The following is a 24684-nucleotide window of genomic DNA, read 5'->3' as shown; positions in this document are numbered from 1 at the left end:
GGCTGTATAGGCAGATCCATCCTCTGTATGCAGATAATATTCTTCAAACCCACCTCGGGTTCTCTTTAAGCACTTTTTCATCTGCTTTCATCTTGTGTCCTACGTGTATGACCCTTGGCTGGCCTGACCTCACTAGGACTATGGTAGGGATTAGATTGTGAGCTCCTCTAAGGTCACAGTCCTACATAATGTCCTACCATATTATTATTATTATTATAGTACTGACATCTGCAGCACATTACAAAGTACATAGTCATGTCACTGACTGTCCTCAGAGGAGCTCACAATCTAATCCTACCATAGTCATAGTCTAATGTCCTACCATATTATTAGTATGTATTTATATAGCACTGACATCTTCTGCAGCACCTTACAGAGTACATAGTCATGTCACTGACTGTCCTCAGAGGAGCTCACAATCTAATCCTACCATAGTCATAGTCTAATGTCCTACCATATTATTAGTATGTATTTATATAGCACTGACATCTTCTGCAGCACCTTACAGAGTACATAGTCATGTCACTGACTGTCCTCAGAGGAGCTCACAATCTAATCCTACTATAGTCCTAGTCTAATGTCCTACCATATTATTACTATGTATTTATATAGCACTGACGTCTTCTGCAGCACTTTACAGAGTACATAGTCATGTCACTGTGTGCCCTCAGAGGAGCTCACAATCTAATCCTACTGTAGTCATAGTCTAATGTCCTACCATATTATTACTATGTATTTATATAGCACTGACGTCTTCTGCAGCACTTTACAGAGTACATAGTCATGTCACTGTGTGCCCTCAGAGGAGCTCACAATCTAATCCTACTGTAGTCATAGTCTAATGTCCTACCATATTATTATTATGTATTTATATAGCACTGACATCTTCTGCAGCACATTGCAGAGTACATAGTTTTGTTACTCTAGCTACCTAAAAGGGAAGGGGGGGGGGGCTCTCTTGCTACCTAAAGGTGGCCTCTCTGGTTACCTACGGTGTGGGCTCCCTGTCTGCACACATAGTGGCCTCCATGACCATGGCCACATTCTAGTATATTACCACACCCATTTTCTCTGGGGGGGGCGCAAAAACTGTCTTTGTCCCCGGGCGTTCAAAATCCTAGCTACGCCTCTGCCATTTGGGACATGCAGGTATGCATCCTGAAGGTCCAGAGTGGCCATGAAAAACTCTGGTAACAGGATGTTTCTTACTCAATATACTGTATGCTCTCAATATTGATTTTTTTTTTCTCTTTGAGGTAATGATTCAGATCTTTTAGATTTATGATGAGGCGAAATTTGCCTGAAGGCTTTACCCCAAAAATGTGTGAGTAAAACCCCTGGCTTTTCTGGATAGTGTTTATCATGCAAACTACATCCTAGAAGTTCCTGTTCTATGCTATGCACGTTGCAGTTTTGTGATTAATAGATGCTTTCGATTGATCATTTCCGTCATGTCCGATATTACTTTCGATCGTTTTACCTCTCGATTTCTCATAGAAGTGAATGAAAATTGATAAGAAAAGATACGAGAATCGAGCGGGAAATCGAGCGGAAAAACGCATCTTGTGTACCTAGGCCTGAGCTTTGACTGGGTTGTTTGGAGTTTTTGGTATTTACATTTTTGCGTGGGGAGATTCATCAGCGCAATCGCAAGTGCTGATCGGTTTTGGGAGCGGTTTTGTAAGCGCTTTTCCCTGCGCTTTCAGAGTGATTTTCAGTTTGAAATGCATTTTTCTATGCACTTTTCTAATCACTTTTGTGTAGCGATTTTTTTTTAACTTCCTGACATCGACCAGGAAGTGAACTCTGGAAATGAATAAATACAATGTATTTATTCCTAAAAGCGCTGATGAAATCGCTTTTCAAAGCATTTTTTCAAGCGCTTAGCAATTTTTCCTATACTTTTCATTGAATCACAAACGCTCTGGAAATGGTGCAGGAGCCGTGTTTGCGATTGGAAAAAAAAAAAGCTTATCGCTTATGTGAGAATACTCACATAAACAAACATTGCACAAGCGCTTTTAAAGTGATTTTTAAAATCGTCACCGCTTTAAAAAAAAAAAAGAAATCACTCCTGATGTGAATAAGCCCTTAAAGCAGTAGGATTAGACATACTATGCCAGGGAAAAACACATACTGTATATAAGCAGATAAATAATTGATCTACTTACATAACACATTTATTGTACTGTCCACGTTTGATTTCAGTGAATTTTATATAGTAAATGAAGAGAATTCTGTTCCTGGTAGGAACCATGTCTTTTGCCCACAGTTTGAGGCTAAATCCTGATGTCATTTCTGACCTTAACTTTTTTTCTTTTCTCCCCCAATTGCTGAGTCACCTCAGCCTTGCTTGTAAACACAAGTGAGCAGAGGATCGTGTTTCAGATAGGCAGCTAGGCAGGGAAATAAATGGAAGAAGAGGAATATATTATAGATAAAAAGAACCCCCAGCATGCAACTGTTTGGCACTGACTATTAAAGGGCCAGTGTTCCTAAAGTATGTGATAACTCCAAACCATAACAGCAGAAAAAGTTTTGAAAGTTTTAAATGCAGGATTAGCATCTTTATCACTTAATACACTCAGACCAGTTGCTGTTGAAATTTTATGGTGACAATCCCACTTTAAAGTCTGCAATATGAATTTGCTCTTCATCACCTCCTCCCACTGCTGGAAGTAGTGCAAAAGCGTCCCCCTGACCGCAAGCTGGATAGTATTTGGTTTCTGGGGTCTGTTCCTTGGAGTATTGGAAGGACCCACAGCCTCTGCCTCTAAATAAAGTGCCCCTGCACCTGGCATCTGTTGGGCGGCCTCTTTGTTGATAGGACCCTTGGCCTTAAAATAACCTATCCCTCTCAGTTTAGGTTCCCTTTAAGTCAGTAAATTCACTGCATTTCAGCTGCTTCCATCCACCGCCTGGCCCTTTCTGGACAGGCAGCCCCCCCCCCCCCCCCCTCCCCATGTTGTTGCATCTGAGCTATGTTTTTTTGCAGCTGGGAAACAGTGCCTTGAGTCCAACTGGGCATGCGCAGTGTTATCAAACGCTGCCATTCGGCTGTATTTGATTGTGGCTGAAAAGCACTTGTGGCTGAAAAGCACTTGTGGCTGGCGCTGGTAGCCAGGCGGTTGAACTGCTTGTCAAACAAGCAGTCAGCCATCTGCAGCAAAGAGGCCAGATTGATCAAAAGCAACACAATGAAAATTCGGGCAATGCTGGTGAAGAAGCTCAGATGAATGTGTCTCAGTGGTTTGAACAATTTTTGCACCGGTTTAGCTCAAAATTACCTTGTACTGCTTTTCAGAAATCTGCCCCATTCTGCCTTAATTTGAGATTCAATTAACTAGCAGTTTCAAATTCTATTTAGCCTATGCACATTTCTGTATCCATGTTAACAAGATGTTGCTTACAAGGTACAATTTGTTTGTTCATCCCTAGAATGTCCTCGTTTCACAGCTCCGCTACATGCCAGATTCCTTACAGGCAGCTGCTCTTTTGCAGCCCACTGTACCTTAACTCTTTTCGGACCGCAAGGCTCTAGCCCCAGACTAGAGTTGGGTGAACACCTGGATGTTCGGGTTCGCGAACGTTCGCCGAACATGGCCGCGATGTTCGGGTGTTCGCGCCGAACTCTGAACATAATGGAAGTCAATGGGGACCCGAACTTTCGTGCTTTGTAAAGCCTCCTTACATGCTACATACCCCAAATTTACAGGGTATGTGCACCTTGGGAGTGGGTACAAGAGGGAAAAAAAATTAGCAAAAAGAGCTTATGGTTTTTGAGAAAATCGATTTTAAAGTTTCAAAGGGAAAACTGTCTTTTAAATGCGGGAAATGTCTGTTTTCTTTGCACAGGTAGCATGCATTTTGCTGCCATGCAGTCATAAATGTAATAAAGATAAGAGGTTCCATAAACAGGGACCGGCAACGCTACACCAGCAGCAGCACACGTGATGGAACAGGAGGAGGCGCAGGAGGAGAAGGCCACGCTTTGAGACACAACAACCCAGGCCTTGCATGAGGACAAGAAGAAGCGTGCGGATAGCATGCTTTTTGCCGCCATGCAGTCATAAATGTAATAAAGATAAGAGGTTCCATAAACAGGGACCGGCAACGCTAACCCAGCAGCAGCACACGTGATGGAACAGGAGGAGGCGCAGGAGGAGAAGGCCACGCTTTGAGACACAACAACCCAGGCCTTGCATGAGGACAAGAAGCGTGCGGATATCATGCATTTTGCCGCCATGCAGTCATAAATGTAATAAAGATAAGAGGTTCCATAAACAGGGACCGGCAACGCTAACCCAGCAGCAGCACACGTGATGGAACAGGAGGAGGCGCAGGAGGAGAAGGCCACGCTTTCAGACACAACAACCCAGGCCTTGCATGAGGACAAGAAGCGTGCGGATAGCATGCTTTTTGCCGCCATGCAGTCATAAATGTAATAAAGATAAGAGGTTCCATAAACAGGGACCGGCAACGCTAACCCAGCAGCAGCACACGTGATGGAACAGGAGGAGGCGCAGGAGGAGAAGGCCACGCTTTGAGACACAACAACCCAGGCCTTGCATGAGGACAAGAAGCGTGCGGATAGCATGCATTTTGCCGCCATGCAGTCATAAATGTAATAAAGATAAGAGGTTCCATAAACAGGGACCGGCAACGCTAACCCAGCAGCAGCACACGTGATGGAACAGGAGGAGGCGCAGGAGGAGAAGGCCACGCTTTCAGACACAACAACCCAGGCCTTGCATGAGGACAAGAAGCGTGCGGATAGCATGCTTTTTGCCGCCATGCAGTCATAAATGTAATAAAGATAAGAGGTTCCATAAACAGGGACCGGCAACGCTAACCCAGCAGCAGCACACGTGATGGAACAGGAGGAGGCGCAGGAGGAGAAGGCCACGCTTTGAGACACAACAACCCAGGCCTTGCATGAGGACAAGAAGCGTGCGGATATCATGCATTTTGCCGCCATGCAGTCATAAATGTAATAAAGATAAGAGGTTCCATAAACAGGGACCGGCAACGCTAACCCAGCAGCAGCACACGTGATGGAACAGGAGGAGGCGCAGGAGGAGAAGGCCACGCTTTCAGACACAACAACCCAGGCCTTGCATGAGGACAAGAAGCGTGCGGATAGCATGCTTTTTGCCGCCATGCAGTCATAAATGTAATAAAGATAAGAGGTTCCATAAACAGGGACCGGCAACGCTAACCCAGCAGCAGCACACGTGATGGAACAGGAGGAGGCGCAGGAGGAGAAGGCCACGCTTTGAGACACAACAACCCAGGCCTTGCATGAGGACAAGAAGCGTGCGGATAGCATGCATTTTGCCGCCATGCAGTCATAAATGTAATAAAGATAAGAGGTTCCATAAACAGGGACCGGCAACGCTAACCCAGCAGCAGCACACGTGATGGAACAGGAGGAGGCGCAGGAGGAGAAGGCCACGCTTTCAGACACAACAACCCAGGCCTTGCATGAGGACAAGAAGCGTGCGGATAGCATGCTTTTTGCCGCCATGCAGTCATAAATGTAATAAAGATAAGAGGTTCCATAAACAGGGACCGGCAACGCTAACCCAGCAGCAGCACACGTGATGGAACAGGAGGAGGCGCAGGAGGAGAAGGCCACGCTTTCAGACACAACAACCCAGGCCTTGCATGAGGACAAGAAGCGTGCGGATAGCATGCTTTTTGCCGCCATGCAGTCATAAATGTAATAAAGATAAGAGGTTCAATAAACAGGGACCGGAAACGCTAACCCATCTGTAACGATTGTGGGATATCTCCGTGTTCAGCGCACAAAGATGTGCGCTGACACTGCGGAGGTCCTCCACAAGCGTGTCAAGATGCTAGAACCCAGCTTTTGGTGCAAGCACCAGTAGAGGGAAATTCCTGTCGGCAGAGGGCGCTGGGGAGCGCAAAGGAACCAATCCCCTGCACCTCCACAAATGCCAGACAGGAATTGCACGAAGCGCAGAACGCAATCGCAAGAGAAGCGATTGCGAATGAGAACGAGCAAAGGGACAGGTTGTATGTGTGTGCGCCAATCTAGTCGCCACCCCGCGACCGCGCACACACAACAGCAGGTGCGAAACAGAAACGCAACCGCCAAGAACGGCGATTGCCAGAAGTGACACAAGGCAGATCAGAACAGAATACGAGGATAGCAAAGGCACAGCAAATCATACAATGAGAAGATACGGAAAATAATAAACGCTAGCTAACCGCGAACACCGCACTCATTCGCAACAGTACACGCGGTTATGCGCGGTCTCCACGTGATAAGCACAATAGAGACAAGCACGAAACAAAGAACGTGAACGCTTGCTTAACGGTTACCTCATCGAGCCTACAGCAAGCGCCCGTATCAGACAAGACAGACACACGAGAAACAGGAACTAGGCAGAAAGGATCCACCGCTCTTCCGCCAGAGCAAGTGTGATCCAAGCAGGAACACAGATCAGAAAGATCCACAGCCGCTAACGCTAGCGGCTAGTGCGATCTAAACAAGACAGATCAGATGAGGTAGCTGGTAGCAACCGCTGCTCCAGCTTACACTCCAGGACCTAGATCAGAAGGATCCACAGCCGCTACCGCTAGAGGCTAGTGTGATCCAAACAAGACAGAGCGATTCGCTATCAACCGCCGCTGGTGACAGCGCAATCGCGACAGACAAGACAGGACAGAATAGGCAGTACAAATTATACACAAACTGACTGCACTAACTAGGAATGCAAGGAGCACTCCCCAAGAATTAACTATACTAAGATAGCAGTGGCTGACACTCCAGGTGAGTCCAGAAGGAACAAACCTCTATGAGCAGCGAAGCATTGTGGGACACACATAGTACTTATAGTACACGCCTCCAATGAATGTGGCCAGGCAATTTGCATGACAATGTATGCAAATTCCTCAGCAAGCACAAGCTGCAAAACTGACAGAAGGTCTTCTTTCCAGAGTCCTGCAGCATGCAGACCTGAATAATGATCAAAAGGCTGCCTGCCTGCGCAGGCAGCTGAGCGGATCGTTACACCATCACAGATGGTCATTGTTCATGTTACTTGGTTGGGGTCCAGGAGTGTTGCATAGTCGTTTCCAATCCAGGATTGATTCATTTTAATTTGAGTCAGACGGTCTGCATTTTCTGTGGAGAGGCGGATACGCCGATCTGTGACGATGCCTCCGGCAGCACTGAAACAGCGTTCCGACATAACGCTGGCTGCCGGGCAAGCCAGCACCTCTATTGCGTACATTGCCAGTTCGTGCCAGGTGTCTAGCTTCGATACCCAATAGTTAAAGGGTGCAGATGGATTGTTCAACACAGCTACGCCATCTGACATGTAGTCCTTGACCATCTTCTCCAGGCGATCGGTGTTGGAGGTGGATCTGCACACTTACTGTTCTGTGGGCTGCTGCATGGGTGTCAGAAAATTTTCCCACTCCAAGCACACTGCCGATACCATTCCCTTTTGGGCACTAGCTGCGGCTTGTGTTGTTTGCTGCCCTCCTGGTCGTCCTGTGTTTGCGGAAGTCAGTCTGTCGGTGTACAACTGGCTGGAGGAGTGGGAGGATGTCAATCTCCTCTCTAAAGTCTCCACAAGGGCCTGCTGGTATTCTTCCATTTTGACCTGTCTGACTCTTTCTTCAAGCAGTTTTGGAACATTGTGTTTGTACCGTGGATCCAGAAGGGTATAAACCCAGTAATTGGTGTTGTCCAGAATGCGCACAATGCGTGGGTCGCGTTCAATGCAGTCTAGCATGAATTGAGCCATGTGTGCCAGAGTCCTGCCAGAATCCTCATCATCCTCTTGTGAGCGTTGTGATAGTTGTTGTGATGCATCATAGTCGTCACCTTCTTCCTGGTCTGCTTCTGCTGACCATTCGCGCTGAATTGTGGAAGTCCAACGTGCACCGCTCTGGCCCTCGTCAGTGGTGGCATGAAATTCCTGCTCCAACTCCAGCTGTTCCTCCTCCTCTTCGTCATAGCTGCTGGGGCCAGCGTTTCCTGAGGCGGATGGCCTGATGTTGGTACCATCACGCTGATCGTTTTCTCCTTCAGATTCCTCCAGTTGCATCATGACAGCTGTTTCCTTGATTTTCAACATTGACTTCTTCAGTAAACACAGCAGTGGTATGGTAATGCTGACTGAAGAGTTGTCACTGCTCACAAGCAGCGTGCCGTGGATTGCTCAAAATTTTGGAGGACTTGGCAGAGGTCCAACATGTTGGCCCTATCGGATCCACAGAAGCTTGGCAGCTGTCCGGATGCGCCTCGGTACTGCGCCGTCATGTACTGGACCACTGCACTCTTCTGCTCGCAAAAGCGGGCTAGCATGTGCAGCGTAGAATTCCAGCGCGTAGGGACATCACACAGCAAGCGATGGTGGGGGAGATTGAAGCGCTCCTGCATCTTGGCGAGTGCCCCCGAAGCAGTACTGGAATTTCTGCAATGTTTGGCCACTCGTCGCACCTTCAACAGAAGATCGGCCACGCCTGGGTATGTCCTCAGGAACCGCTGAACTACTAGGTTCATCACGTGCGCCAGGCAAGGGATGTGTGTCAGCTTAGCCAACCTTAAAGCGCGAATGAGATTACTCCCATTATCACACACAACCATGCCCGGTTTCAGGTCCAGCGGTGCCAGCCACAAATCCGTCTGTTCCTTTATTCCCCTCCAAATTTCCTCCCCTGTGTGCTGCTTATCCCCAAGGCAGATCAGCTTCAGCAACGCTTGCTGACGCATGCCAACAGCTGTGCTGCACTGCTTCCACGATCCTACTGCTGCTGGGTTAGCGTTTCCGGATGAGGTACAGCTTTGAGATGCGTTGGAGGAGAAGGAGTCAGAGAGGTAGGTGCTGCTGTTGTTATCCAGTGGGAGGGATGGCGGTGCAGCTGTTTGCGGTGTGGGCAACACCCGCGCCGCAGCAGGTGAGGAATCGCTGCCAGGCTCCACAAGGTTCACACAGTGCGCGGTAAGGGAGATGTATCGACCCTGGCCGAACGCACTCGTCCAGGTGTCAGTGGTGAGGTGAACCTTGCAGGCAACGGCATTCTTCAAGCTTCGGGTTATTTTGCTGACCACGTGCTCATGCAACTCAGGCACTGCAGAGCGCGCAAAGTGGTAGCGGCTGGGAACCACGTAACGTGGGATGGCCACTGACATCATGCCCTTGAAGCTGTTTGTCTCCACCACTCGATATGGCAGCATTTCGCAGGCCAGAAGCTTGGCTATGCTGGCTGTTAGTGCCACGGCTCGGGGGTCATTTGCTGGCAATTTCCTCTTGCGCTCAAGCATCTCCGAGACAGACAACTGAACCGTAGGGCTGCACACTGAACGGCTGTTGGTTGTTGTGTTTGATGACTGGGAGACCTCAAGAGCACTATTCCGGAAAGTGACAGTGTCAGCGTCGTCTGATGTTTGTGAATGTTGTTGTGAACCACGCAATGGCTGGGCTACTGCTGCTGCTGAGGAGGGTCTGGTGGTGAGTCTGGTGACCCCAAGGGAGGCAGTGTTGCTGCTGGTACCCTGTCCTGGTGGCCACAGAGTGGGATGTTTGGATACCATGTGGCGGGTCATGCTGGTGGTGGAGAGGTTGTTAATATGTTTCCCCCTGCTCAGGCGGGTCTTGCACACCTTGCAAATCACCATGGTACCATCCTCACTGCAGTCTTCAAAGAAAGGCCAGACTTTGGAGCACCTGCCTTGCTGGCGATTTCTGTTTGCGCCTCTTTTTTGTCTCACTTGAACTTCCACGCTTGTGGTGCCTGAAATTTCGCGCCGCCTACCTTGTGGCACAAGTCGAACTCGTGCAGCAGTGGGTTCTTCAACAGACTCATCTGTGCTGCTGCTACGACGGCGATGTTCTCCTTCACATACAAAATCTGGGTCTCTGTCAACATTGTCCATACCCTCCTCCTCCTCTTCCATCTCCTCAAACTCGTCATATGTGATTGTGGGCCGCCGCCGTGGAGTAGAGCTCCCCACAACAACCTCTGCGCAGCACACTCCGTCGTCTTCAAGATCTTTTCGGCCGACCTCCTGCAATTGAAACCCCTCCTGCCCAACTTGCTCTGGGATTTGGGTTTCCGAGTCCTCCTCGGACTCGCCTTGCATTTCAGTGCGCGGTGCATTTCCCACAGTCAATGGTTGTGAATCCGGGCACAACATTTCTGGCAGTTCCATTGACCTTTGAAAGGTGGAAGTTTGTTGGGCTGGGAATAGCTCCTGCGAATACCCCATTGTGTCCTGAGGAAATTCTTCGGACTGGTTATTTGGCAGTTGTGTGCGTGGTGTCGCTGCCGGTTGTGTCTGCTTTGTGCCCACTGGCTCCTTGTAACTGGCTGAGGAATCGGACCTCGTGCGTGATGTGCTGGTGCTGCTTAACCCACTGCTGGACGCTTGAGAGGTCATCCAATTAATTATCTGGTCCTGTTCTTTTGGATTTGTGAGGGTTGATTTCCTGGACAACATGGGCGGTATTGAGTGGGTTTTCTTCGGTGCTCCACTGTGGCCTGTACGTGAACCGTCAGGGGGAACACCTCTTCCCTTGCCCCTCCCTCTTTCACAGGATTTCTTCTTCATTTCACTTATCCGTAAAAGTACACGCTGACTGGCAGCAGTACAGTGGCAGTACAGAAATGCTATACAGTGGCGGGTGAGCGGTGTACTACTATTCCCAGCAGTGACACAGAGCACAATGCTATACAGTGGTGGGTGAGCGGTGTACTACTGTTCCCAGCAGAGACACAGAGTGGCAGTAAACACAATGCTATATAGTGTGGGTGAGCGGTGTACTACTATTCCCAGCAGCGACACAGAGCACAATGCTATACAGGGTGAGCGGTGTACTACTGTTCCCAGCAGACACACAGAGTGGCAGTAAACTCAATGCTATATAGTGTGGGTGAGCGGTGTACTACTATTCCCAGCAGCGACACAGAGCACAATGCTATACAGGGTGAGCGGTGTACTACTGTTCCCAGCAGACACACAGAGTGGCAGTAAACACAATGCTATATAGTGTGGCTGAGCGGTGTACTACTGTTCCCAGCAGACACACAGAGTGGCAGTAAACTCAATGCTATATAGTGTGGGTGAGCGGTGTACTACTATTCCCAGCAGCGACACAGAGCACAATGCTATATAGGGTGAGCGGTGTACTACTGTTCCCAGCAGACACACAGAGTGGCAGTAAACACAATGCTATATAGTGTGGCTGAGCGGTGTACTACTATTCCCAGCAGACACACAGAGTGGCAGTAAACACAATGCTATATAGTGTGGGTGAGCGGTGTACTACTATTCCCAGCAGCGACACAGAGCACAATGCTATACAGGGTGAGCGGTGTACTACTGTTCCCAGCAGACACACAGAGTGGCAGTAAACACAATGCTATATAGTGTGGCTGAGCGGTGTACTACTATTCCCAGCAGCGACACAGAGCACAATGCTATACAGGGTGAGCGGTGTACTACTGTTCCCAGCAGACACACAGAGTGGCAGTAAACACAATGCTATATAGTGTGGCTGAGCGGTGTACTACTATTCCCAGCAGCGACACAGAGCACAATGCTATACAGGGTGAGCGGTGTACTACTGTTCCCAGCAGACACACAGAGTGGCAGTAAACTCAATGCTATATAGTGTGGGTGAGCGGTGTACTACTATTCCCAGCAGCGACACAGAGCATAATGCTATACAGGGTGAGCGGTGTACTACTGTTCCCAGCAGAGAGACACAGAGTGGCAGTAAACACAATGCTATTTAGTGTGGGTGAGCGGTGTACTACTATTCCCAGCAGCGACACAATGACCGGGGGACCCTGGCTAGCCTGGCTGGAGAGAGAACTACCCTGCCTGCCTACCCAAAGCTAAACCCACAGACAAATGGCGGAGAAATGACTTGGATCGGGTATTTATTTACCCGAACCACGTGACCCGTTCGGCCAATCAGAGCGCGTTCGGGTCCGAACCACGTGACACGTTCGGCCAATCACAGCGCTTGCCGAACGTTCGGCCGAACTCGAACATCACCTGAACAGGGTGATGTTCTGCAGAACCCGAACAGTGGCGAACACTGTTCGCCCAACACTACCCCAGACCAGAGCCTTTTTTTCATGCAGACATTAAGTGATCACTGTGATTGGCTCACAGTGATCAACTGGTTTCCAATTAAACTGGCTCCTTACCGATAGGAGGAAACTGCCAAGTCGACAGCCACAGCGAGCAGTAATCATCTCAGGACTGTGGAAAGCCATTGTGTAAAGTCTACTACGCCACATCAGAACTTGAGAGCCACAGATGCTGTGTAGATTCTAACTTCCACGGTTCTGAGCAAGTTAAAGTACACGTGAAGTGAGAGGGCTATGGAGGCTGCCATATTTATTTCCTTTTAAAACATACCAGTTGCCTGGCAGCCCTGCTGATCTCTTTGGCTGCAGTAGTGTCTGGATCATACACCTGAAACAAGCATGAAGCTAATCCAGTCAGATTTGAGTCAGAAACATCTGAGCTGCTTGCTAGTTTAGAGTGTATGGCTAAATGTATCAGAGGCAAAGGATTAACAGGACAGCAAGGCAACTTGTTTTGATTGAAAAGAAATAAATATGGCAGCCTCCATATCCCACTCATTTCAGGTAACCTTTAAGGTGGTCATACACTGGTTGATTTTTTTGCATCGATATCTGGTCGATCGAGCAAACGATTCCTGATCTTTGGCTGAAATCAATCAAATTGGTCAATCATGCCAGATGGAAAATTTTGCTTGATTGGAGGCGAGTTGAGAGTATATTGTTAGCGGCATTCGATTTTGCAACAACCAATGCTGCAGTGGAGTTTACACTCACCTGTCCACTGCTAGGATCTGTTTCCTGTCTCCTCTCTCCTGGAGGACTGTGTCATGTGATCAGGGCCGGCCTTAGGTTTCCCAGCGCCCTGAGCATAACCTGATTTTTGTGCCCCCCCCCCCCCTTTATCCTCTTCGCGCGTGCGCGCGCACACACACACACACACACACACACACAGGCCCATATGCAATTCACCTTTTCTCCTGAGTTACCTCCTAGGTCAGTGGTTCCCAACCTTTTTGAAGTTGTGACACATCATGCCAAATGCTCAGATCTCTGTGACACATCACATATGGCACAGCACTGACAATTTGCACCACGCATTATAGCCGCAGTGCACCCCCCCACCCCTTAAAGGGAAGGTTCAAGCAAAAAAAAAAAATGAGATTCACTTACCTGGGGCTTCTACCAGCCCCATGTAGCCATCCTGTGCCCTTGTAGTCACTCACTGCTGCTCCAGTCCCCCGCTGGCAGCTTTCTGACCTCAGAGGTCAGGGCCACATTGCATACATTTTTACGCATTCCAGCTAGTGCAGGAACAAAAATCTACGCGTTTCACCACTAACGCGTAAAAATGTATGTGTTAATGTTCCTGCACTAGCGGGAATGTGTAAAAATGTACTCAATTTGGCCCTGACCTCCGAGGTCAGAAAGCTGCCAGCGGAGGACTGGAGCAGCAGTGAGTGACTACGAGGGCACAGAATGGCTGCATGGGGCTGGTAGAAGCCCCAGGTAAGTGAATCTCATTTTTTTTTTTTTGCTTGGACCTTCCCTTTAAAGAAAAATGCCCTTAAACTCAGTATAGGTAGATAGCCAGGTATAGGTGCCCCCAGTATAGGATATCATGTGTAGGTACCCTTAATGTACTGTAGATAGCCAAGCATAGATGCCCGCAGTATAGGAAGTCAGGTGTAGGTCTCCCCCCTTAGGTAGCCAGGTGTAGATGCCTCCAGTATAGGTAGCCATGTGTTGGTGCCCTCAGTATATGTAGCCAGGAGTAGGTGCCCTCCCTCAGTATAGGTAGCCAGCTATAGGTGCCCCCAGTATAGGAAGTCAGGTGTAGATGCCCTCAGCATAGGTAGCCAGCTATAGGTGCCCCCTTGAAAGCTGGTGCCCTGAGCGACCGCTCCGATAGCTCAGGTCAAAGGCTGGCTATGCATGTGATAAAGAGTGGAGGTCAAACACCAGAGGCCTCTAGTGGTCATGTAATGTAAATGCCATGATGCCTGTAGTATCCTATAGCATGGCCTCTAGAGTTCATCACATGACAAGAGCACCCCCCCCCCCACACACACACACACACAGGATGGGAAATCGGCCAGTGTAGAAGGATTGCAATGTAACAGCCAATCCCTTTTCCAATGTACAACAACCCCTTTTCCATATGAACTAGTCCCCTCCCTCATGTGCAGCTCCATATTAGTAGAAACATCCCTCAAAAACTGTATGTTCCCTCTTCCATATGCACCCTCATTAGCAGAAACTCCTCCAACTGGTAGCCCCCAACTGGCAGATGCTTCCCTTTTTCATGTGTAGCTCCCCCTGTCTCCCCCATTACTTAATGTCCCCTCTTCAGCGAGAGCCCCATATCAGATGGTTTCCTCTGACATACACAGCCCCCATCAGCAAATGTCCCCCTCTTTTATGTGCATCCCCCATTAGCAGAAGTTCCCTTTTTCCATGTGCAGATTTCCCCTCTCTAACTTTTTTACTAAAAGCTTTCCTTTTCTGTGTGCATCCCCCATTAGCATGTGTTCCCCTCTTCCATTTGCACCATTGCTTACCTGCCATCTTCATAACTCCAACCCCTTCCCTTGGACATACACATTATTGAGGATGATTAAACTATTATCACTTCTATAGAAAAGGGTTTTTTTTAATAATATAATTAATGATATAATTAATGACATGTCTGCTAATAAGATTTCTCCTTGTGGCCAGGATGCGATCCGCGCGCTGGGCACACTACAGAGGCACGACAGCTACCTGGACCAGTTGGCGCGGCAGCGGGGTGATGCCCAGGAGCAGATGAAGGTTATAAAAACCTTACTGGAGAGGACGGGCCTGGCGGTAAGTGATGCATGGACAGAGTGACTTTTTTCTACTAAAGTTGAGGTCTTCTGACACCTGACCTGCTGCACCCCTCCCCTCACCTTAACCGGCCCTGACACCCGATCCTACACCATGATAAGACCACTGGTGCTGAACACACTCCCAGGGTTTCCTGGATGTTTCATGGTCGTTTAATTTGCACTTGGCATAGAAACATGATAAAACAATGCTAAAGTATCCAATAATCATTAATCACACTTTCATGCAAATGCAGAAATGGCCTGACGTATCCACGCAGGATGTGCTGGATGTGCATACCACACCATCCGCTTTGTCCACCGCCGCTCCTCTCCTCGTATCAAAACTGTTTCGGAGCCTGGTGTAAGCAAGTTGTAAAAAATCAACAGGAGCCTTCCCTAGAAATGGAGGATTCTCATTGTTCCGCTATGAACTAATGAGAGTTTTTCCTGTTGAAGTAGGATTGCCATTTTTTTTTTTGCAAACCAATGGGGTGCCCCCTGCTTATGCTGGGCTCTGATCTGCTTCAGACCAAACGAATGGTGGTGGTCAGCAGTGGCAGAACTGATCCATGGAACAGGTGAGCTGGCGTTCTGCATGCAGCGACCAGCCTAGTCTCATGGACTTTCATTGCATCTGATCTGCAGCATTTTCGGTGCGATCGTGATATGGTTGAGAAAAACCACAGAAGGTCTAGACCAGGCATGGGCAAACTTGGCCCTCCAGCTGTTACGGAACTACAAGTCCCACAATGCATTGCAGGAGTCTGACAGCCACAGTCATGACTCATAAAGGCAAATGCATTATGGGACTTGTATTTCCGTAACAGCTGGAGGGCCAAGTTTGCCCATGCCTGGTCTAGACTTTGCATCTTCGTTCCAGTCTGTGGGCATTGGATTTGTGTTCCAGTTGACAGTGTGAACACATCCTATTAATAACAGAGCATACGTTAATTGTCCGGTTTTGCGTTTTTTGCGTTCCGTAAAACGCTGTGTTTTTTACTGCATTGTGAACTGGCTATTATATATTTGTGACTATTACTGATTTTGCTCACATGCATAAATCTTTTTTACAAACCCTGCTAACAGCAAACATTCTATGCACTATTGTATAATTGGCTACCAGTACAGCGGGGGTTGTTCATGTTGAACACTAGTAGTGATAAAAATGGCTACGTTTCAAATTGTATTCAGTTGCAAAAAATAGAGGATATTAGATTTAAATATGGATTGCATGCAGCAGAATTCTGTATTAGACTCTTTCACTAGCGTTGAGGTTTCCTCTGCAGAAAGAGTCCCTACTCTACCTGTCAGCAAGAAAGCAAACATTTAATACTCAAATACAGATGGAAGACTAGGTGGCCGAACTGTTCGTAGGCAAACAGTTTGCAGCAAACACTGGCGAACATCATGTGAAGTTCGCATTCACCCCACACTTTTTATACAACTACGAACAGTCCGGCCCACTCGTCATCTGCCATCCCTCATGCTCAGGGACGGATCTAGGGGGGGGCAGGCAGGTCTCTTGCCCCAGGCGCAGTTTGTTGAATTCTTAAAAAGGCGGCAAAATTTGGATGGGGAATGGCAGTTTAGGCGCCAAAATCTGATCTTTAGGCGCCAAAACCTGACCTTTAGGCGCCAAAACTGGATGGGGAATGGCAGTTTAGGCACCAAAACCTGACCTTTAGGCGCCAAAACCTGACCTTGCCCCAGGCGCAACTTGGTTTAGATCCGTCCCTGCTCATGCTGAACAAATGAACACACATAAAATCATCACCATTAAAAAAAATGGTCTGTGCTGGCATGGGAGCAGGAGAGCTACAGCCCTATGCTAGAAAAAATTGCACCGCATGCACCTTGGAATGAAGGGCACTGCCATGGGTGCTCATTATAAAATCTGTAGTTTGCATTGCCTCAGCACCTGCTGTTTTATCGGACGTCCCTGGGCACCCACATTTCTGCACTGCTGCAAATCACGGCTTTGCCGTGGGGGAGGGGATTGTTAAGGGTTAGGCTCCCCCAGAGTCGGGGCTAAGGCTTAGGCATAGGTAGAGGAAGGGTTAGGTAGAAGGAGGGTTAAGGGTTAGGTCATTCACATAACAATACCATTTGCAAATTTGGAATTTATAAGGGTTGCCCACACTTTGCACTTATTCATCCTCCCACAAAGCCAAAAAGATGTTTGCACCGTCATCCCCATGGCAACTCCAGGTACCTCAAATCCTCCTTAAACTGCGCTCACACGTATCCAACATCAGATGTTTCCAGTTCCTCCTTTTGTAGGTTATCTCAAAATTTACACAGAAAAAAAAGAGAAAGAAAAAATGCAAATAGCATGATACTGTAAAAAAAATTGTAGACCTTCACGTGCTCTTCAGTCAGCAACCTAAAAGTTGACACTATCAATTTACATCCAGGTATCACACAGACCTTCACCCTCTTAAATGACTGCCGAGTCACAGACAGCAATAACGTTTGTATACAAACCACTCCAAGGCCTTCCTTTCTTTAGGAGAGATATTCCAACTCACCTTAAGGTAGATCAGTGCCTTCACATCAGATAAAAAGTTACAGTAAATAATATTTATAGGAAAACCCTGTATGGATGGGAAGTCCTTCACTGATCTACAGGGCCTAAAGCTTTCAGTCTTTTGTTCCTGCACATTGCACAATAGCATCTCAAAGTGAAAAGGTTAAGTGTCTTCAGCTTGACCCAATACTCATAGTTCCTCCAAGTCCCATAAGGCTTCCAGATGAATCTCACTACTAGTTAATTCCTCGGGAATAATTCCATGGTTGAAACATCAGTGGGTGCAGGGTTCATGCTTTGCACATCCTTGTTTAGGTTGGTCTTGATGTTTCTGAACTGCTTTATATAGATCTACCTCAAAGGCGCACATATCAAATTCACATGTGAGGGAGAAATTAAGTCCTTTGCTCAGTAGTTATTCCCCTCTGTCCAGTAGATAATTTCCAAATATATTAATCACCCTCAGTTTCTCCATCGATTGATCCATACACCCAACTTTATTTAATGCTTCTTGTAGTATCCCCTCACAGATGGGCTCTTCTTCCAGGTTACCAGTTTTGCTACGGGTCAGTGAAAAATGGCGCCCAGCAGCTTTAGATAAAAATGGCGCCCCATTCACTTACATTATCATAGGTTATTTATGGTTTTAAAAGGTTAAAAAATGGCGCCGACCTTTTGAACAAAATTTATCGTTTTAAAACTTTTTTTTTTGGTCCTGCCTGAACGATATATATCGTTTTAAGCCCTGCTTTGCTGCCCTTTGGAAAATGTCTGCTTTAACGTTTAAACTTTAACGTTTAATAGCACAGCCCCCTTAAAAGCTAAAAACACCAAAATTGCAGGGAATGTTAAGAAGAAAATTGTGAACAAGAGGAAAAAATTCAAAAAGACCTTATAGTTTTTGAGAAAATTGATTTTGAATATTCTTCTTCTGACCGTGGGAAAATGAAACCTCCGCCGACTTTAGCGGTTAATAGCAAAGCCCCTTTAAATGCCAGAAACACCAAATGTGTAGGGAATGTTAAGAAGAACAGTGGGAACACGAAGAAAAAAAATTGTTCAAAAAGACCTTATAGTTTTTGAGAAAATCGATTTTAAATGTTCAAAGAGGAAAATGTATCTATTTAAATCGCTAATGACATTTCTGCGGAAACAATTCCTGCCGACTTTAGCAGTTAATAGCAAAGTCCCCTTAAATCCTAGCAACACCAAATTTGCAGGATATGTTAAAAAGATACTGGGAAACAATATTCAAAAAAAAAATTTAATTTTTTTTTTTTAAATTAAAATTTTTATGTCATGTTCTGAGTGTGGGAAATGTTTGGAAAAAAATGACGTGGGGTCCCCCCTCCCGAGCCTCTGTAACCCCTTGCCCCCCATGCAGGCTGGGATAGCCAGAATGCGGAGCCCCGGCCGACTGGGGCTTCGCACCCTGAGGTATACCAGCCCGCATGGTCCATGGTATGGGGGGCTCCGGGGGGGGGGCGGCCAAGCCTCCTCCCCCCCCCTCCCGGAGCCCCTTGTCCAATCCTTGGACAAGAGGCTCTTCACCGCCTCCCTTGCCCCAGGTGGAGGCGGGGGCGACGACTCCCTGGGGGGGGGGGTTTCATGGTGGCATCTGGGAGTCCCCTTTAAGAAGGGGACCACCAGATGCCCACCCGCCTCCCAGGAGAAATGAGTATAGGGGTACAAAGTACCCCTTACCCATTTCCACAAAGGGTTAAATGAAATAAAAACGCAACCACGAGAAAAGTCCTTTAATGTTCTAAATTAACCACAAATACTTACCGGTACCTTTAAGAAAAAAATCCCACGCCAATTAGGTCCCACGACAGTATCCTCCATCTTGCGACCTTCTGATACATCTTGATTGAAGATCTCCGCCACCCCGACGCCACACACGCCGCCCCCGCCGCACTGCTCTCAGCTATACTAAGTATAGCTGAGAGTGCGTCTATACAGATGCATTACCGCTAACTCCCGCTGCCCTCCCTGCCTCCCCCCACCTGTCACCCTCACCCATGCTGGCACCTAATGCACCCATGGGTGCCAGCATGGGTGAGGGTGACAGGTGTGAGAGAGGCAGGGAGGGCAGCGGGAGTTAGCGGTAATGCGTCTGTATAGACGCACTCTCAGCTATACTTAGTATAGCTGAGAACAAAAAGCATCTTTAACCACTTCGCCATATCTGGACGCATATATCCGTCCAGATAGGCAGTGGTGCTGCAGCCGTGTGGTGCGCGCGATCGGGCGCGCGCCCGCGCGCGCCCCCGCTGCCTCCCGCTGCCCCCCCGATCAGTGAATGGGAATATAATTCCCATTCACCGATCCAAGTCCCCGGCAAAAATACCGACGCTTTCTCTTCAGAGAGCGTGGTATTTCTGCCCCCAGGAAACAACTTCTCTTCATTTTAGTTCCTAGATGCGACATCGTTCGCATCTAGGAACTTTTTGAATGTGGCCATCTTGTGGCCAAATAGTAAACTGCACCCACATACCTGTATTGAATAAAAAATACATTATTTTACATCTAAAATTGGCTATTTACCTCCCAAACTAAAATTACCCAAATACATTTTTGTATTCAAAAAAATAATAAAAAAAATTACAATTAAAAAAAAAAAAAACTACATAAATAGTTACCTAAGGGTCTGAACTTTTTAAATATACATGTCAAGAGAGTATCTTATTACATTTTTTAAAATTATAAGCTTGTAAATAGTGATCGACGCAAATTGAAAAAATGCACCTTTATTTCTAAATAAAATATCGGCGCCATAAATTGTGATAGGGACGTAATTTAAATGGTGTAATAAGCGGGACAAATGGGCACATAAAATGCATGGGTTTTAATTACTGTAGCATGTATTAATTTTAAACTATAATGGCTAAAAACTGAGAAATAATGTTTTTTTTCCATTTCTATCTTAATCTTCCTGTTAAAATGTATTTACAGTAAAGTGGCTCTTAGCAAAATGTACTACCTAAAGAAAGCCTAATTAGTGGCGGAAAAAACGAGATATAGATCAATTAATTTTGATAAGTAGCGATAAAGTTATTAGCGAATGAATGGGAGGTGAACATTGCTTGGATGCATAAGATTTTCGAAGCTGTAGGCTGAAGTGGTTAAACTTTGGCTCCAAGGCTCCCCATTGGTTCCTTATCGACCAATGGGGATCCTCCTGACCCCCATTGGTCTGTTAAGGAACCAATGGGGACCATTGGAGCTAAAATTTAAAGATGCTTTTTGCTCTTAGCTATACTAAGCATAGCTGAGAGCAGTTCGGCGGGGCGGCGTGTGTGGCGTCGGGGCGGCAGGAGATCTTCAATCAAGATGTATCAGAAGGTCGCAAGATGGAGGATACTGTCGTGGGACCTAATTGGCGTGGGATTTTTTTCTTAAAGGTACAGGTAAGTATTTGTGGTTAATTTAGAACATTAAAGGACTTTTCTCGTGGTTGCTGTAATGGATAGCGGAGATACCACCGCATGGGCAAGCGGCATGGCGGCTATCTCCGCGTCTCAGGCAGCGGCTGATGCCGCGCAGCAGCATGGTGTTGCTTTGCCTGGTCCTTCTAGTTCACACAGATGGAGAGCTACGCGCGCGCGCCAGGCGACAGGACCTTTATGCTGCTAGAAGGGGAGTCAGCTGATCAGGCCGATCAGCTGACTCCGGCTATGCTCTGGATTGGCTAAGTGACTGGGGCGGCGCTGTGGAGCGCTTTTAGTATATATGGGACTTGCCTGTCAGTTGCAAGTTGTCTGCTGTTGCGAATAGTTACGTGTTAGCACTCAGACCAGAGTCAGATCCCACAGTGTGTTAGAACCAGCCGGAGCTGGGAATTCACACTGAGTCAGATTCTTTTGATAGTTTGAATTACTATTGCTTACTACTGTTTATGTGTTAGACTAGTTCCGGGGTGTTGAGACCAAGGACCTCACACTCAAGACCAGGTCATTACTGTCTTGCTACTGTTTATGTGTTACACCAGTTCCGGGGTGTTGTGACCAAGGACCTCACACGAAAAGACTAGGAGAGAGCTATATTGTCACTGCCTATCCGTTAGACTAGTTCCGGGGTGTTGAGACGAAGGACCTCACACCTTAGTCTAGGACAGTGACATATTATTTGTTACCTGTTATGACCTCTGGCTTTCTTGACTACTCTCCTGTACTCTGATTCGGTACTTCTGCCCATCTAATTATCTGTTGCCAACCCTGCCTGTACCTGGATACCGAATCAGTCTTCCGCTTCTGTACCTTGTCTGTCCGTGTGTTGCCGACCTGACTTGTCTGACCTTTCTGGCTGTCACCTAGCTCTTGGGTGAGCAGCCTTACTGTACTTTTGTGACATCTGCTCTTCAGGTGTTTACTTGCTGCTATTACTATCCTATGGTCACCACCTCCTCTGGAGGCCATCAGGCAGCATAGCCAGTGGATCTCTGCCTCTTAGGTCCACTGGCTGCAGTACAGTCTGATTCCTAGCCTTTAGGGAATCCTTGACTGCAGTATAGTCTGATTCCTTGTTCATTCAGGAATCTCTGGCTGCAGACCAATCTTCACCACCATACTCCAATCAAGTGGTCCCTGCCCCTCAAGTGTCCACTGGTTGCAGTCAGGGCCGGATTTGTACTCTTTACCGCCCAAGGCCACTGTCACCAGCCTCCCTTCTGTATAGGTAGCGAGATGACCTCTCCCCCCTTCCTTCCAGTATAGTTTGCCAGATGACCCCTCACCCCTTCCCTCTAGTATAGGTAGCCAGATGACCCCTCCCCCCTTTCCCTCCAGTATAAGTAGCCAGAGGACTCCCTTAATCCCTCCTTTTCCCACCCCCCTTTCAGTATAGGTAGCCATCTCACCTTCACACTGCAGCAGCCATCAGTGTCACTTATTTCTTTATATAGTAGCACATATATATCGGCGCCAAGGGACAATGGAACCGCCGCTGAGAAGAACAATGTCCAAAAGTTCAGAAGTCAGGCATACATCAAAGGTCAGCGCAGGTTTAGAAAGTCATTATATGTAGGGAATGGTAAATTCTTCACCACAATATATCAAATGCTCAGAGGTAGATATCCGCCAAACATCAAAACTAGAAAAGGCTTACCAGCTCCAAACAACCCACATTATAAGGTTGTAAAATGGCTCAGGTTACAGATAACGTCCAGGGAACATCAGACGTCGTGAAGATCCAGTGGACATCCGTATGGAGGTAAAGTTTCAGGAATTTATATAGGAAACAAAAACGGCAATATCTAAGCGTAACCTGTTTATTTAGATAAAATTTCTTTAAAAGGCAATAGATATAAAAACGATAACTCACATACGGGGCCCATAAACAGGGAACCCCGGAAGATTAGCGCGCATGTAATGGTCAATCGTAGATCAATAGACAATGGTGCCGTCTGTTACCTTCCCACTTATTTCTTTGCTCATCTCCAGTGCAGAAGCTTCCTCTTCCTTTATGTCTCCAATGCTGTCCAAGTCCATAGTCACCGGCCACATGCAAACCTGCACAGAGAGCAAGGTGGCTGCTGCACAGGCCGCTGACAGCAGGGTACTGCGGTCAGGCGCTCGTCTGATCTCCCTGCATTGCAGCATTTGCAAGCTTACACCAGTTTAGCCTGCTGCTTTGGTGCCCTTGCTCCTGTGGTGCCCTAGGCCATGGCCTAGGCCATGGCCATGGCCTAGGTGGCCTTGTCCTAAATCCGGCCCTGGTTGCAGTACAGTCTGTATCTCCCGCTCCTCGAGAGATAACTTCTCCATTACTGTTGCACCAAACACTATACCACATTGGGTGTCCTGTGTCAAGCTATACTAGTATTATTGGTGATTCTGCAGATCACCATATAATCAGGTATAGCATCTGTATTATTGGTGATACGGCAGATCACCAATAATCAGAAAATCTGTGTTGCTGACACCATTCGTTACAGTTGCGTTTTTATTTCATTTAACCCTTTGTGGAAATGGGTAAGGGGTACTTTGTACCCCTATACTCATTTCTCCTGGGAGGGGGATGGGCATCTTGGGGTCCCCTTCTTAAAGGGGACTCCCAGATGCCACCATGAACCCCCCCCAGGAAGTCGTCGCCCCCACCTCCTCCTGGGGCACTGGAGGTGGGGAAGAGCCCCTTGTCCATGGATTGGACAAGGGCTCCGGGGGGAGGGAGGGGAAGGCTTGGCTGCCCCTCCCCCCCGGAGCCCCCCCATACCATGGACCATGCGGGCTGGTATTGCTCAGGGTGCGAAGCCCCAGTCGGCCGGGGCTCCGCATTCTGGCTATCCGAGCCTGCATGGGAGACAAGGGGTTACAGAGGCTCGGGAGGGGGGACCCCACCTCATTTTTTTAAAAAAATTTCCCACACTCAGAACATAACCCAAAAATGTAAATAAAAAAAAAAATTCAATTTTTTTTTTTAAATATTGTTTCCCAGTATCTTTTTAACTTATCCTGCAAATTTGGTGTTGCTAGGATTTAAGGGGATTGTTTCCGCAGAAATGTCATTGCGATTTAAATAGATATTTTTTCTCTTTGAAGATTTAAAATCGATTTTCTCAAAAACTATAAGGTCTTTTTGAAAAAAAAAAATTTCTTGTTGTTCCCACTGTTCTTCTTAACATTTCCCTACACATTTGGTGTTTCTGGCATTTAAAGGGGCTTTGCTATTAACCGCTAAAGTCGGCGGGCGTTTAATTTTCCCACGGTCAGAAAGAGAATATTCAAAATCAATTTTCTCAAAAACTATAAGGTCTTTTTGAAAAAAAAAAAATTTCTCTTGTTCACAATTTTTTTCTTAACATTCCCTGCAAATTTGGTGTTTTTAGCGTTTAAGGGGGCTTTGCTATTAAACAATAAAGCCGGCGGGCAGATATTTTCCAAACGGCAGCAAAGCAGGGGTTAAAACGATAAATATCGTTCAGGCAGGACAAAAAAAAAAGTTTTAAAACGATAAATTTCGTTCAAAAGGTCTGCACTATTTTAACCTTTAAAATGATAAATATCGTTATAAACAAATATCGGGCAGAAGGGGGCGCCATTATTTTGCCAGCGCCATTTTTCACTGGACGCGTTTTTGCTAGGCTTTTTCTCTGAACCTCCTCTTCCACTCCTGATGCACCTCCTAATGTGGCCCTGGCACACCCTGGCTTCTCAGTGGGTGTTAGAGCCAAGGGGGTTTCCTAATGACTTCTCCTTCACTAGAATCAGACCCCTGAGTTTGCTGTCCAGT

General features: G+C 47.2%; 1 protein-coding gene across 6 annotated transcripts in view; it reads left to right on the top strand.

The window, feature by feature from the left end:
• LOC137527734 (folylpolyglutamate synthase, mitochondrial-like) overlaps positions 1 to 24684 on the top strand; it is a 110077-nt gene that overhangs the window by 26884 nt on the left and 58509 nt on the right. For all 6 annotated transcript variants that reach the window (XM_068248563.1, XM_068248559.1, XM_068248560.1 and 3 more), the window contains one exon: positions 14797 to 14925. In XM_068248563.1, coding sequence (XP_068104664.1) covers positions 14884 to 14925 — 42 coding nt within the window. In that variant the 5' untranslated portion in view covers positions 14797 to 14883. The remainder of the gene's footprint in view (positions 1 to 14796; positions 14926 to 24684) is intronic.

This window comes from Hyperolius riggenbachi, chromosome 8 (assembly GCF_040937935.1).
Source record: "Hyperolius riggenbachi isolate aHypRig1 chromosome 8, aHypRig1.pri, whole genome shotgun sequence".
Lineage (NCBI taxonomy): Eukaryota > Metazoa > Chordata > Amphibia > Anura > Hyperoliidae > Hyperolius > Hyperolius riggenbachi.
This window is presented reverse-complemented; position numbering and strand designations above follow the sequence as displayed.